General features: G+C 37.8%; 1 protein-coding gene across 2 annotated transcripts; it reads right to left on the bottom strand.

The window, feature by feature from the left end:
* Nucleotides 1-4,854: 4,854 nt before the first annotated feature.
* Nucleotides 4,855-13,137, bottom strand: unc45b (unc-45 myosin chaperone B). 2 transcript variants are annotated; one of them, XM_061038009.1, is made up of 20 exons: nt 12,779-13,137; nt 11,884-12,045; nt 11,738-11,774; nt 11,454-11,629; nt 11,158-11,247; nt 10,883-11,050; nt 10,536-10,701; nt 10,254-10,424; nt 9,970-10,141; nt 9,544-9,844; nt 9,172-9,266; nt 7,826-7,967; nt 7,597-7,737; nt 7,324-7,451; nt 6,948-7,014; nt 6,730-6,843; nt 6,428-6,543; nt 6,194-6,311; nt 5,930-6,085; nt 4,855-5,257 (listed from the first exon to the last, which is right to left on the bottom strand). In XM_061038009.1, the coding sequence occupies exons 2-20, from the start codon at nt 12,043-12,045 to the stop codon at nt 4,985-4,987; spliced, it is 2,793 nt and encodes a 930-aa protein (XP_060893992.1). In that variant the 5' UTR covers nt 12,779-13,137; the 3' UTR covers nt 4,855-4,984. The 2 variants fall into 2 exon arrangements, with proteins under 2 accessions (XP_060893992.1, XP_060893993.1); XM_061038010.1 differs by lacking the exon at nt 12,779-13,137 and adding an exon at nt 12,495-12,626.
* Between the last annotated feature and the right edge of the window lie 3,141 nt (nt 13,138-16,278).

Below are 16,278 nucleotides of genomic sequence, written 5' to 3' on the forward strand. Positions count from 1 at the left end.
ACAAGAGGATGGCAGAGGAGAGCAATTTTTGTGTTAGTCGCCAAAAGCATTATTTTCTCCAGTCAAACAAACAGCATAAATGGAAGACACAGGTGACATGAAAGAAAGATTAATGATTGTCTTCTGGAGATGTTAGCTTATCAGCAAGCAGAGGACACAAAGTGTAAGCAGGAAAAATTCTACAGATTTGCTCGTGTTCAGAACTTGCCTACAATTACACCAATATTTGTTGAAGGACTCATTTGTGTCTCCTTTTGAGTGGCTGATGATCCTGTGATGGTTACATGAGAAAGAATTGGTCAAGGGTGAGTCAAAACACTGAGCAGCATGGTGCAAAGGGTGTATCTGCAGGAAAGCTTACCTCTGCCGAAAGCACAAATGGTGGTGTTGTCTAGTTGGAAAAAAAAAGACAGTGTTTACTCAGCTGATTACAACACTAGAAGACCGCAGCATGTATCTCCACTGCAAGTGTTGCAAAGTGTTATTTGACTGAATGGCATTAGCTGTTGGGCATCAGAAAAGATGTTTGATTTGTATATAATGTTACTTTTTGTTTGAATTAGAGAAATGTGTGGAATTGTAATATCATTGTGAACAGGGAAATCAATGAACTAGCAGTGAGTGCACAGAAACATTTCAATCTAGAGACTAGTGTGGCTTCAGGGCGCTTCTGTCTTACGAGGATACTGAAAGTTGAAGGGAGAAAAACATTGACAGCAGAGCTTCAACAGCTAATATGTGGATGTGGACTGAATCGGAAAACTCTGCAACAAAACTTTAACAAACCGTGCCCAGTATGATGCAGAAGACAGGAGAATATAATCAGTCAGCTAACAGAATATGATCAAAAGTCTCTGCTGTATTTCCGTTTGTGAACACTATTCCTGAATGGTCATAATTACAGAAGAATAAATAATCATCATCACTTTGAGTTACTCAGTGTAAACATTACCAATAAAAGATCTTCTTTACGTAGTTATTCAAACCCATTAGAGGATACTTACTGTATGTGCAAGTAATCCATATGTGTGCAATGGGTTTTTTACTTTTCCTTCAAACTAAAATGTAAGCTGAATGAGTTCAAGGAAAACTCAGAGGACGATATACACAGAATGGGCTTGAGGAAATCAAAAATATATTATAGAAAAAAAGCAAGTAAAGATAAATACCTTGACATTTTTCTGATGCAATATGACTTCCTTCACCTTCAAACTCACAACCACCATCTGTATGAGTGGAAACAAAGGCCCGGCCATCATGCTTACAGACACTGTTGATTGGTGGAAATCCTGTGCAATCTGGGATGACGGGTTTATGCTCCTTCAAGAGTTGTGTATCACTGCAATACACAGAATCCAAATTGGCTGCACATCCTTGATTCTCACAGAAATACCGGTGAATAGGTCTTCCATCTGTAACATTATAAAGTATATATGTTATATGAAAGACTGTATATTGATTTTTTTTTAATTCATTTTAAGATTGGATAAATAAAAGAGGACATGCCTGGACTTGCTGTGACTAGAAGGCACTGAGCCCCTTCCACAGCAAACACCAGCAGAGAGAAGAGTGTCATCCCTGTAAAAACAAAAGATGTATTATACTGATGGCTGTCTGATGGTTAAGTGGGGAGATAAGTCAGAACACCTACCGTTCATGTTTTTCCTGCTGCCTTTCAACTCTTGGTCACAGATAGATTACCTCTGCTCAGGTTCTGTAAGATAAAAACTCAATGTTAGATTCCTCCTTGTCTAAACAACTACATCCTGTTATAAGGCTACCCCTCTTTTCGTTTCTGTCTGTATCTATTAGAATTTTCATAATGAAACCCTCCTGCTACTCAAGTCTTTCATTCATTCATTTTATCTCCTAGCCTATATCAACTCATCAATGTAGACTTTTCTGAGTGTAATTGATGAGCGCTCTCTCAGTCGCCTTGCCCTCCCCCTTTGTTCCTTAGTTAGTTTATTTCATCAAATTTCCTACTTTTGGGGGCTACCTTGCATTTAGTTTTTGTTTTCTTACCTAAAGGTTTTACCTCATTTTTGTTATGGTGGGTTAAGCTATTGATCATCTCTCCTTGCTTTTGTTTAAGTGGTGGTCTGAACTTTATATTTGAGTTTGTTGTAGAGGAGGGCTTTGGTTTGTTTTATTTTAAACCAGCTGTGTTGATAAACAAAGGGTGTGTGTGTGTTATTTTGTCTTGCAGTGCCAGTGTAAAAACCTGAACCTCTGGAAGCCCTTTTTTGCTTCAGTCTCCAGGTCCTGGGGGTTCCCTGGGCACCCTTCACCCTTTACTGTATCTCACTTTTTACCTTTCTTAACATAACATCTCTTAACTGTCTACAAGTAGTTCAAAATGCTGCAGCCAGACTATTAACCTAACCAGGTCCTCCAAAAGGTCACATATCACTCCAATTCAGTTTTTTTGTTTTTTTTACACTGGCTTCCCATCAATTTTATAATACAATTCAAGATTCTTGTTCTTACTTTTAAAGCCCTGCATGGACAGGCACCGGCCTATCTAACTGAACTTTTACATTTGCATTATACTCCCAGCAGATCTCTTAGGTCCTCTGATCAGGGTTTGCTGTCCCTCACACCAGACTGAAGACCAAGGGAGACTTTGCTTTCGAGGTTGTAGCCCTAACATTTTGGAATGCTCTGCCTTTGGGTTTAAGATTTGTGGGCACTTTTGACTCTTTTAAAAAGCAATTTAACACACATTTGTTTAGACTTGCTTTTGATTTATCTGTTTTGTATAATGTTGAGGTTTTTGATGTTCACTTTCTCTGTTTGAAGTCATCCTTTTGTAAAACACTTTGTGACTTTGCTCTTGAAAGGTGTCATATAAATAAAGTCATTATTATTATTATGGTAATGTCAATCATGCAATTATTTTATGCTATTTAAAATGTCTATTTTTTAATAGATCTCTATTTTTAACCTGGCCTCTATTGCAGCTTTTATCATTTTCATGACAATTATCCTGTTTACATAAAAGTAAAACCTAATCTATTTTGAAACTTCAAGCTAACATCCCTGCTCCATATTTTTGGTTAATTTTGTGTTCTTTTGTGACTTAACCTTGTGTTGTTCTCAGGGTTGAACTCTCAGGGTTGAACTCTCAGCGTGGCGTGGGAAGTTTAACCTGGCGGCGCTTCTAACCGCACCTTTACATGACGCCATAACTCAAACTTCTTTTCTTCAATCCCTTGTTTGAAGAAAAGAAGTCTTGTTTTTGTGTGGTTCATTTTCACTTCCCCTCTTGTGATATGATATGTCTATCAAATAAATCACAAACGTTTACATTGCCTATTTACAGTTTAAATGTTACAACATGCAAGTCTGTGTAGGCTATCTCAGAAAATGGAAAAGAAAAGTGACACTGCATTCAAAAACACACTCCTGTGAAATGTATTAAATAGGCAACACCTTGCAAAGGCTAAGAAAGGCTATCATGAAGGTCATTAGTCCATTTCTTTTTAACTGTGTAGAATAGGCTAGGACCTATAGGCCATACATCATGAGGAGGGGGGGGGGGTCTATTTTTTACAATTCTATATTATAAATTGGTTGGGCTATTGAACTAGCCACCATTTAGACACTCAAAATATGCCTTAATCAACGACAATCAAAAAAACTCAATAACATTCAACCACATATTTAAAAAAGATGCTCACACCTTTAATCTGTCAGGTAGGCTATTGACCATGTTTTGCCAAGAAAATGCTTTGAGGATTCTAAATCTAATCTAATTTCTTAATTAAAATTCAGTTTTCGGAAAGTTTCAAAATACAATGTAGCCTATAGCTTACCGTGACGCCAAAACGTAACTTTTTCTTTTACTGCGGTCAGTAGTCCGTCTAACGAGCTCTCTGCTGATGCTCTCCGTACCATAGACGAAGAAACACCTGTCTGCGTGACTGGTTGAGTTGAATGGTGGTGCGAACGACGCAATAGTACGACGAATCAGGGAGTAGACTCGAGACAACGTGCTCGTTACAGCTGGAGAGCATTCAGGAGCAGAGAGGCTGTCAGAGGGAGGGGTCGGGGGATTTCATGACGTCACGTGACAAAACAACGCGGAAGTAGCGGCCGAAGCAACAGAGTCCGCTACACGACGCTATAATGAGAATATTTGCCTTTATATCAATGCTATAGGCTAGTCCAATGGAATGACAACATCCACAAAAGAGAGGAGAACAACATCCTGACGAACAGAGCAGTTGCACAGCACAGCATTTAAAACATTGGACCAGTTAGTCGCAGACTAGGCAATGTAATGCATGTGTTCATAAAAAGGAGAATATAATAGAAAGCAACAGCATAACAAATGTTTTATTCAAAACTGATGGGTGCAATGTTTTCACATGTTAAATCAAATCTTGATGCATGCAAACCAACCTGAGACAATCTTAAAGATCACACCTTTTGAGGGAGGTAAATATGTCCAATGTTTTGCAATAAAGCAGTAAGGCTACAGTCAACTCATACTGCCCCTTTTTGATCCCTTATTGGTAATGATTTATGACACATTTTTATGAATGTTTCTTAAACTTTTTGATTCCTTTATTTATGTTAATTGTTGTTAAGTGTTTTATGTCTGAAACCCAGTAAATTGTGCTGCTGCCTGTCTTAACCAGGACGCTATTGTAAAAGAGATTCTAAATCTCAATGAGACTTTTCCTGGTTAAATAAAAAAATATATTTTGGCAAACTGTTATACTTTGGCTTCCCAGTCTTTTTTTCATGAATGCTAAACAGTTAAACCAAGTCCAATCAAACACACGTGAACAGATCAGTTTTAAATATTCAATCACAGTTTGGATTTGGCACAAACTTAAATACTACTTTATGTTATATGGTTGGATGAATCCTTTAATATCTCTGAAGTTGAAAAGCATTAGATAAAAAAGTCTGTACTATATGTAACAGAGGAAATAAAGAAAATTGTCCATTGGTGTTTCCTTGTAGCAGCACTCTAAGAAGGGGTGCTGAAAGGTTTGATGAGACCAAGATCCATAGCTTTGACAAGGCACGCGCGTGCAACATCGATGGTCTCCTGCCTCTTCGGGTTGTCCTCAGCTTTGCCGATCACTGAGAGGATTTCCAGCAGCTCACTCTCGATCAGCTTCTTCGACAGCTCACTGTCATCTGAGTTGAGCATGTTAAAGACAACCACCATGCCACGGTGTGCTATCCAAGAGTTGCTGTGCAGACACAACCTCTGCAGGATCTCCATCCACTGGGTTGTCTGTTTGGAGGCAGCAGTCATCCAATCAGTGACAAAGTATGTTTCTTACCCTTTTTAAAAAATATATATATTTCTCTACATCTGTGTGTATTACTCAGTAAAAAAAAATGCCATCCTAAGAGAGTCAGTATAAGTCACAATACATTACTCGGCACTTCTCCAGAGAAGCTTTGTCATATACGTTTCATCAGTGTAATCTCAACATGAGGTTAAAGGTGACAAATGTTTAGAAAAAATACAGCAGGAAGCTTGTGTTTCACACTGGAGTTGTCAAGTTTGAGAAAGCTGTGTATTATCTATGTGAAGGGGGCTCCCAAGTCGTAATTTTATTGTATTGACAGACTAAATCATTACAGCTGTGAGGTAATTTTCTGAGTTTGAAATACAAACATAACCTCAACTTCAGTAAGCTATCAGTAATCTCTGATTAAGAAAGCTACAGATACACAGCTATAATAGACCATATCAAAGTGATCCAGTGTGTCCCAAAATTCTATTTTGCTAAAACCGTAGAGATTGATACTAATGTATTATCATTCAGTTATCTGAATTAACTCTCTTTTTAAGTATTGGGCACTAACCAACACCAACTTTTTCACAATAAGGACCACAATGCTTTTTTTAAATCACTGTTGGGATTTGACACAATCATTTATATTCTGTTGTACTTACCACCACGGTCAGTTTGGTGCAGAGCTTCTTCTCAGAAGCAGTGAGCATGGCCAGAGCTCCAGCTGCAGCTACCTGGAGTTTCTCGTCATCCTCGCCACAAAGCAGCACCAGCAGCTTCAACCTATCATTGCCATCCTCCAGGTAACGCTCTTGGACCTATGAAACACAATTGTTAATTATTAGTTTTTTAATGGAGCCACACCTGTTGGAGAACGCACAGTGTTTGTTCATATTTGGTGTATTTGCCTGGTTGTCTGTTCTTACTTTTTTACATGTAACAAGGTTGCACATGCACTCAGTGGCAGCCTGTCTGATCTGTTCGTTCTCCTCAAACATGTAGGTCTCAAGATCTGACAGGGCGTTCTCTTTCACAATCTTTACCCTGCGAAACAGATGAAGCATTAGGTGACAATTACACACAACAATACTAATCCTGAAAATGCAAAGAAATTTGAAATTAACCGTGACGATAACATCAGTGATTGTGTTAAATGTTACCGAAGTTTTTCACTAAAACCAGCCAAGTTGGTAAGGCCTCTGAGAGCTTCGTAGTTCTGTGTTCCATCTCTGTCTGTGTGAAGGAGGTTAACTAAAGGTCGCACCACCTCATACACCTGCAAAGAAAGAAAGAATTTAATTATAAAAATGCCCTTGCTGAGCGATGAGTCACACACCAAAGCATTAGAGGAGAAAGTAATGTCAAAAGTGAAGAATAATTAGACAAGCTGATTCCACTTCTCTCTTTTTGAAATTGCATGTTTAAGGACCGGCAAAGACAAAGCCAAAACAGGGTGTCTTACCCTCTCACCGGGGAACGCAATTTCAGGGTTGGAAATGGATGCAATCTTGGCAAGGGCATGGCAGGCCTTCACCTTCCCCACTTCTGTGCCTTCCAGAGCAAGTGGTATTAAAGCCTGAGTGCAGAGCCAGTGGTGTTACAGCAGTGAACAACAGTGGAAATATTTAGCATGAAACAGTTCGTCAAGGTAAATGTCCAAATTGTAAACCCATCACTCACCTTCCCCCCACCTTGGGCGACAATTATTCCACGGTCCTTAGGATCCTCTGACAATGCCAAGAAAACCCTTAAAAAAACAAAACAATTAGGTTTAACAATCTTGTATTTCTAAGCAATGTGGCAAAGATATTGTTGTCATTCATTTGTGTTTTCGCCTGCTTTGCCTCGTCTCTGAAATTGTTTAATTAAAACTATTACATAACTATGAGAATGGCCTGAAGGAAAATTAAAGGGAGTTCTTATGCATGCGATGTCGAGCTGATTACTTTGTCATGAGTCCGATAGATTTTAGGGCTTCCTTTTAGATTTATGTCATGTTATATGGTGCATCTGATTGCCTCATCAGCACTTTACTGTGATATTTTTCTCCTCCCACCTTGCCAGCATCTCCTTGGTCTGATCAGTCAGGATGGAGTTGTCTGCTTTGACCATGACAGCAAGAGCTGAGATGACTCCAGCCTTCAGCAGCCTTTTCACTCTCCTATCAATAAAATCCTTCTTGTCCTGAAGAACGCAAGTATAAAACATGTGTGTATACAGTATGCATACAGTGGTTAAACATTTTAGCATTTCCATGTGCACCTATATCCATATAAGTACTCTGGGTTGCTGTCTGAGAATAGTTAATTTTCCTTTTTTTTTTTTTTACCTTGGGGTGTTGTTCAGGCACATGTTGCTTTGAGAACTTGGCCAGTTGAACCAGCTCAGGGATGATTTCCTTCTTGTCATAGCTGTTGGTGCAGTTAACCAGGGTGCACGCTACTGCATATAAGATTGTCTTGTCCTTAGACTAAAAAGACAGAGAAAAAAAGAGAGTTTACTTTTCAAGTCTACACATGATAAACTGAATGTACTTCTTCTGTCTGTTGTCTCCTTACCTTGGCCAGTTCAAACATAGCTTTCAGGGCAGGCTCATCCTCAACGAAGTCATCTTTCACATCCGCATCATTAGTCAAATAAGCAAGACCCTCTATCGCCCAATTCCTTGTTTTGTTATCAATCTGGGGATTACAAAGCCACCTAGAAGAACAAAACATGAAAATGTTAACTTTTAGTGCACACTTTTATAATAACGTGAAGTGTTAGCATTGCCAGGAATTATTGTACGGAATTAAATCAGCATAAAAATTATAATTGAACATAGTGTATATCCAAAAATGTCTCTACCTTTAACATTTGAATGTCATCATGCCTGACTTTAACTATCCTGACTTGTTCCTATGCAAAGTTTGTCACTAGAGAGGTACATTTACATATTTCTATAGAATATTTAATATTATATATTTTGTTTCTTTTCTTTTTATTTCTTGAAATCTTGGTTTAAATGCACATTGGGTTAGTGATTAAGCTGTAAGCGTTGACTTTTTTTCTTTAACAAAAAAGTCAAAGCTTACAGTTTTGTTTTTGTTTTTTTCTCTCTTCTTTCTCTTTTTCCTCTTCTTCTCTTTCTTTTAATTTAATTTTATTCTTTTTATATAACTAATTTTTTTGTTTGCCCTTCCTTAAGATGTTAAATATCATACAGAAAGGGAAGAAAACCGTGATGGAGTGAAACATTCATGAATTTATGCAATACAGATCCAATCTACCTCAGATGATTTCAAGTTACTTTAAAGAACTGTAATACATGTTTTTGTATTTTATTTTTTTATTATTTATTCATAATGGAAACTTTCTCGTCCATCGAGACACTGAGTTTGCATTAGCATATTAAAAGTAACATAGTGTATGTTATTGGATGTAGATGTAAACCAACACTTGAGCTATCAACCGAAAATAAATATTTTTTCTGCAACATCATAGCCATCAAAACACTACCAGTTAAGCTAACAAGCTACCAAACAAAGATGCTAAGCATTTTAAATAAATGTGTTAGTAGATTCCAGTGCACATCAGACTCCTCATCTGAGTCTGGGTCTGAATGAGGCTCACTGAATCTATCCATGTTCTCTCTTTTGGTAGCCATCTTGATGAATACTGCTGTTTCAGTACCACTCTACTGCAAATATCTAATGTAGGAGGGGAAATGTGCTTCTAGCCTCTTTCTACATATACATGATATCATACTGATGGTATATTGTTGTAAACCATGATAAATGTAATATACATCAAGGCTACATTTTTTTTTACTTACCTTTAAACATTTTTTGGAGGAAAACTTTAAAATACACTGGAGTTGTTTTTTTCCAACAGGTTTCTAACCCCCCCACATTTTTGTACTCACTTTCTGCACTGCTTGGCGAGTTTCTCTGTGGAGCCTTCAGCAAACTGCCTTAAACTGTAATCATCACCTCCAGCTGAACCCAATTTACAGAGACCCTGAAGAGGACACAAGTCACATACTTACACAAACAGTACCTGGAAAATGTATAATCTAATATAATTCCATGTTTGAACAGAACAACCGTACATTTTTGCATATCGGTTTGACAACAATAGCCATGCACAATGTTTGACTTTAGAGGCAGCTGTCTTTATTGTTGCCTGCTTACTTCTTACTGTGTTATATATTTATTATTATTTTGTACATAGTCGCCAACAATAAAGCTAGAATTAAGTTCTATTTGGTGTTCCGTTTTTTCCTAAGGACACTCACCACCAGCGCACGTATCTTAATCTTCTCATTCTTGGTCTTTTTGTAGATGTCCTTCAGCAGTGACACACCATTGGTGATGATGAAGCTGGCACGGCTCATCTTGGTGGAGGAGTGGATCAGAGCCTCCACAGCAACCATCTGGTCCACCTCCCGTTCAGAGGCACATAACGCCACCATCATCTCCATTATGCCCTGATGTCCAACCAGAGCATTGCCCACGTCAAAGGGACCCTGAAGCAGACCCGAGATGGTATTGATTGCATGAATGGTGCTGTCCATATTATTGGGGTCAATCTTGGCTCTAAAGAAAGGAGAGCAATGAAAGGAAAAATAAAAAACATGGGTTATGTTGGCTAGGTCACCATTTAGAGACATTTGGTCGCAACACTTTAAACCATGCTCAAGAGTGGATTTTCGTGTGTGTACTTTATATATCCATCGCAGATGTCCCTGAAGTTGTTTCTCTCTGGGTCACATTTGAGGTCGTCATAGATCTTGGTGAGGAGCACACTAGCAATCAGCTGTGTGTTGTCTGTTAAGGGCAGCTGGTCTGGCAGTTCAGGAATCTGACCACACACCTTGAGGATCTTCTTCAGACCTGGAGAACAATCAAACATTGGCATATGTAGAAATCTCATGTCAGGGAGTCTGGGATGCAGCATTGGACAGCAACTCCAGTAAAATAAGAGACCTGTGGCTGTCTGCCTCACCGTTGTCAATAGTGAATAGGGTCCTGGAGTGGTCTGCCTCTTTTTTGTTTTTGCGAGGTACATTTTTGCTCAGGAGGTTCAGCGCCTGGTCTCTGCCATGGCCAGACACCTTCTTACTGGCAACCATCTCCAGCAGAGATAGGAGAATAGTTTTCAGGTCTTTCGATGCATCTGCAGAAGGAAAATGATATGAAGATTGTTTGTCCCTGTCAGTAGTGCTGTGGAAAAGTACAGCCAGAGCATTTCTGTTTTCCTTTCTGTTACAGGTTGATTGTTTCTCACCCAAAACCAAGGCCTCTTCTTTTCCATAATCCCTTTTATCTCCACCAGTGAGGGAGTCATTGATGCACTGGAATAGGTTGCAGGTTGCAAGTGCAATCTCCTCATTGTCAACAGCCATGATGCTGCACATTTTATCAACACCCACCATGTTAACAATGGCCATGGCCTGTTAGGGGCAAGAGAAAATAAATGTTTGACTTTTAATTTGTGATTTTTACAAATATCATTAAACCTTACTTCTAATGGCATCATACAGGTGAAAGGTTGTACTTTTGATTGTGTTTAGAGAAGACTTGACATTCTTCGCTCCAATTCATAGGAGTATAAATAAGTAATAGTATACTCACCCGAGCTTTGTGTCCTGTGCACATGCCTGACAGTGTGCGAACAGCAGCCAGGACCATCTCTGATTTTCCTGTCTCTATCATGGTGAGCAGCAGAGACACTCCGTTATTCTGGAAGATTCGTTCTGCTCCTGCATCCTCTCTGGACAGCACAATCAGGTTGTTTGCAGCCTAAAGGGAAAGGGACAGGATGCAAAAGTGAAGACCAGATAAACAAACAGGAACTTCATATACTTAATGCAACAGTGTATCTGCTTCATGCTAGAGAATTTACCCACTTTTTCCTTCTTATCCTTGTCCATTTCTTCATCGAAGAGAATGTCAAACATGTTCTGAACCCTTGAATCGGTGGAAAATGTTGTCTTAAGCTGTGGAAAATAAAAATGAAACTATTATTTCCTGCTGTGATTTTTTCCAGTAATACACGTGACCCAGTTTCTTTGTGGCCACTGATCACTGTTTAATACATGTAACAATAAGTTGGTGGTGAGTTAGACAATTATGGAGAGTAATTTGTCTGATTCTTCTCTGTCCTGTGCTTATGTGTGGGTGTTTTCTTTTCTGTGAGGCTGACCTTGGCCTGGATATCAGCTCCAAGCCTGCGTAGAGTCTCCAGAAAGGTCTTGTTCTTTGGTTCGAGGGTGGCGCATCTCTGCACGTCCTTAAAAGCCATGTCAAGTTTACCAAGCTTCTCCAGAGCTTGGCAACGCCGGTACAAAGCTTTAATATCTGCTGCATCAACATCAATTGCTAAATAAAGGGAAGAAATAACCATAATGAGCTTGGAGATGTAGGTTTGAGGGATGTTTTTTATTGATTTTGCTACTGTTGTTTGCTTTCACTATGTATTTACACTACCTTTAGATGCATCAGATGCTGCATTTGTATAGTTTTCCTAGAGGATGAATAGAAATGTTAAAATTGAATCTGAATTTTCCAAAGAAATGCCACATATATTCCTTTGGTAAAAGTTTGTTTTTGTACTGCTTTACCAAACTGCTTACCTGTTTTAAGTAGCATGCAGATCTGTTCCTGTATATGACAGCAAGCACTTTTTGGTCTTTGCACCCCTTGACGGCTTTAGTGTAGCATTCAATGGCCTTGTCGATCTCTCCTGCTTGAAAGTGTTTGTTTCCTTCATCTTTTAACTGGACGGTGTCTCCCATCTGGTAGAAATAGAGATTATTACAGCACGTACAATTTAAAGACTGCAGCGTTTAGTTTTCTAAGTAAAATCTAACACTTAGGTTTCAGTGTGTCCTGTATTTGACACATTAAGCACAGGATGGACACAGACACATTCAGATGGACTAGATGGGGTTCAAAGTACAACAATCAGGAATTAATTCAGAATAAGTATCAGAAATGAGTTTCAGGCCTGTTTCGGACCTGGTAAACAATATTTGAAATAATGTCAAGATTCAACAAAGTCTCCTTAACATTAAAACTCTTTAAGATTTCAAATGAAAATGGCTGTAGGAAAAAAGTATAGCAACTGTCCAAAACCTGATCTTATATTCAGTAAATACCATTATTTAACATTCACCCTATCGAATAACTATCTGTCCACACATTGTATAATACAAAAGTACTGCAGAAATGTTTTTATTCTCACCGTTGCTGCTAATAAGTGTCCTTCTGACTAGGGTATCCTGGAGCAAATGGCCATGCACATGTTATCTCTAACTTTAAATGGCCCCCCCTCAGGCCTTATATGGGCATGGTCTCAGACCCCCATAGAGGCCTTGCAACAAATGCTACTTTCCTACTGGACCATCTCCCACTGATCCCCGGATAACTACAATCCACACTCCTGCGTGTCATTATCTAAAGTAACTTCTTTACAATTAAAAGCCACTAAAAAAATAAAAGCAAATCTTTGTGTAAACTGTACAGTACCTTAAGGTTTGTGTGTTGTGTGTCCTGCTCGGTGTAGATGGTCTAGTCCCCAAGTCCCTCGTGTTTGTCACAAACTCTTGCCTACGTAACCTTCCCCTACTTACAACTCAAATTATATTTATAATGAATCCCAGTGAGGTGTGGCATTGGCAAGAAAGGACCATCCGTCACACATAAGGGTTCACTCCAAGCACACTAAAACTCTAAATAACAACTTTGCACTAAAGGTCATATAATCCCAAACCACCTTGTATACCAACAGATATCCTCTCTATGTCTATGAGATATTAAAGGCTCTGCTAATAAAAAATCTATTTCCTATTCAATACTTTCTTTGAGAGAGACCCCCTTTGAGACCCTCTGAGGTAGTCTGTTCCTGATAAGATCTATTTAGGGCACAGACAGCTGAGAACTCGCCAGCAAATGCCTGATGCCAAAGTGGCGGGAGGAGGGTTTAGAAAGTGTGGGTGTTAGGAGACGGGTGGGGGGTTGACAGCTGTAGGATCACAGAAGAACCTGGTAGCTTCTGGAAAGAGAAGAATCTGGAGTCCAATGAGTTGATGTCAGGAAGTTGATTGTGCATGTAGAGGTTACGGTAAGAATGCATCATATCAAGAACTGTATTCAAGGGTTTGTTGCCCTGTGCATGCAGAAGCAGGTCAAATGCCCATGGTAAAGGAATAGGTATAATTTCAAAGTGTGGTGCTTTTTAATGGTAAAAATGGTATGGGTATTTCTTTGACAAGGCTGATTCCTCGGAACAGACAACTGATATAATGTCTTTTGCTAAATGCCAGATACAAACAAAGTTTCATACTAAACAGACATGTTAGTGTCTTACTTCAGATTCTATAAACACATCTCTTTAAACGGCTCCCAACTTTGTTAGCAATTTGAATGGTTACTAAGCATATGTAACACATTTTATACAGATTACAATTCACAGTGTGATATATGCATATGGTCCCTCATATGCTGTCTTTTTTCCACTGTGTCAATGTCAACTGTTTTCTGTTTTACTCATGGTTTCACATCAACTCTCAGGAAGTGCAGATGATACAATGTTTGAAAGTCCTACACCATGCATAGCATTTAAATCAGTGATGTCATTTTGATATAATTCTTTTTTTTTGTTTGGCCTTTGGGACAATAAATTGGAGCAATGGCATCTAACAGTCTTGACTACCTCACTAATCACTCACTTGTTAACTTTGTTTGCTTTGCTTTTTCAGACCAAATAGGTAGAAGATTTTACAGGACAACACATCTAAATATTTAGATGATTTAGTAGCTTTCAAGTTCAACACAAACTTGCATCCACATATTGATTAAGTGGAGAAACAAATCTAATTTCATACATTTTATTATTAAACTGAGACTGGATAAGAGTATCAGTTGTCTCTGTAGGCTAAGGACATTCATTTGCTGTTTGTTGATTAGAGAAACACAATTAGTCCTATCTCCATGTGCACATTTGCTCTTTAAGCTCCTGTTGTATATTACTATATTCAATCTATTTTACGGCCTGATATTTTTTGCAGCCCCTGATTGGCCAAACAATATTTTATTTTCGGTTTCATTCTGTACAGTCTACAACCTTTACCAAAAGCTTTAGGATCCAAAAATAGCCTTTAATTTGTCAGCATGCTTACCATGGGGTTACATGAGTTCAAACTTTCGATTTGAACAGGACCTCTTGCTATTGTCAAGCAGATACTGAGCACTAGCACAACAAAAGTTATTAGGGAATGTCTGTAAAGAAATAAAATGACACTTACTTGTGCAGATGTGACTGTGTTCAAATAAACTTGAAACTTGATACTGAGTCAGGCTTTTGTCTTTCTTTTTTCTTTCTTCATGTTTGATTCATACCATTCTTTTTTACATCACCTTTCAGAAATATAACTTTTTTATACCTTATGTATTACCTCTTAATACTGTACTCAATTAATGACAGTAGATGAAGTCATTTTCTAATTAATTGAACAACTTAATTACGCAAACTTCATTAACAGTTATTTGCAGTTTGTCCACAGTCTAACATTGTTTTATTTCATGCTTGTCTGTTTCAAATTTACAAGAGGTTTTAGGATTATTATTATTTTTTAATTGATCCTCTGTTTACATAAGTGAGTTGTTACATTCCTGCCTGATACAGTCAGAGAGCATATCAATTTAAATAGCTATACTGACAATGATTTGTTTGGAATCCCAGTTCTTTTATAGCAAATCTTAAAATGTTCATTATCTGGATATTTGAAAGAGGGATATTATAGTTGGAGTATGTGTAATTTTACACCCTTGGTGCCACCAGGTGGCCTTATCCTTCCACTACACTTTTGAAGGGAGCTGAGTACCATTGGAAATGGTGGTCAGAGGCTTTGCTAGAATGAATAAATGTAAAAAAAAAAATACCACAATCATAGGATAGATAGTTTTAAACCCTTTTTAGGGTTGCTAAGCACCGCTAAATATATTCTCAGCACCCCTGAAATATCAGGGGCAAGTGAACCAGTTTTTTCTAAAATGTGACACATATTTTGTAAATAACCTAATTGTATTTTATATTGATCATTTTGAATGAATTGTAATAATCAATACTACATATTTTAAGTCAAACATATTCCTCTTTATAAGCCATTCATCATGTGATATATTTGCTTTGCACTTTACTCAGCACCTTAAAGCTTGTTTGCACTTCCGTTAGATGACCAGAATCTTGTAAAAGTTAGAAAATGTAATTACTTTTTTTATTTTTTTTATTTTTTTACCTCTGCTACATCACAGGTAATAGTTAAAGAAACCACCACATTTTAAATAGGATGCAGAAGAAGGTCCCTCCCTTCCCCAGTAAATGGAAGATAAACCAAAGGTTAATAATGCAAAAAGGTGCATCCTTTTTGGTGAGATGATATTTAGTTTTAGGCGGTTTTCTTAATTAAAGTGGTGGGGAAAGTACTTTGCGATACAATATACTGTCATGGCATTAGCATTAAAATATGGCTTAACAATGAGTCTGATTTTCTATTATGCTGAATGGCTCAATACAAATTGATATGGGTTATTTTACTGTACTACAATAAATAATGCATTACTGTGTTAATCACTTTAGTCTGCAGCTGGTAAAGATAATTATTGCTTTATTTATAACAACTGAATTTCCCACAAGCCCAAAACATTCATTATCTTAATGAAATATAACTTATCTTTGGTCTTTTGTATATCAACATGAATCCTAAAGGAAATTAGTGTGATCATATTCATGTAGTTAAGTAAAAATTACAATTCCCATTAGATGTTGAGCAAGAGGTATAAAATTGACAGAAAATAAGTACTGAAATTACTTAAAGTAGCCTGTTGATAAAGTTTGAGACAAAAATATTATGAATCTCAAAATTGTATCCAAGTAATGTAATGAAACAAGCATACTTATTTACTTTCACTACTGGTGCCGCTGATCTGTGGGAGACAGTTAGACTTAAGTGAAAATCCTAATGATG

This window comes from Labrus mixtus, chromosome 5 (assembly GCF_963584025.1).
Source record: "Labrus mixtus chromosome 5, fLabMix1.1, whole genome shotgun sequence".
NCBI classification, from domain to species: Eukaryota; Metazoa; Chordata; class Actinopteri; order Labriformes; family Labridae; genus Labrus; species Labrus mixtus.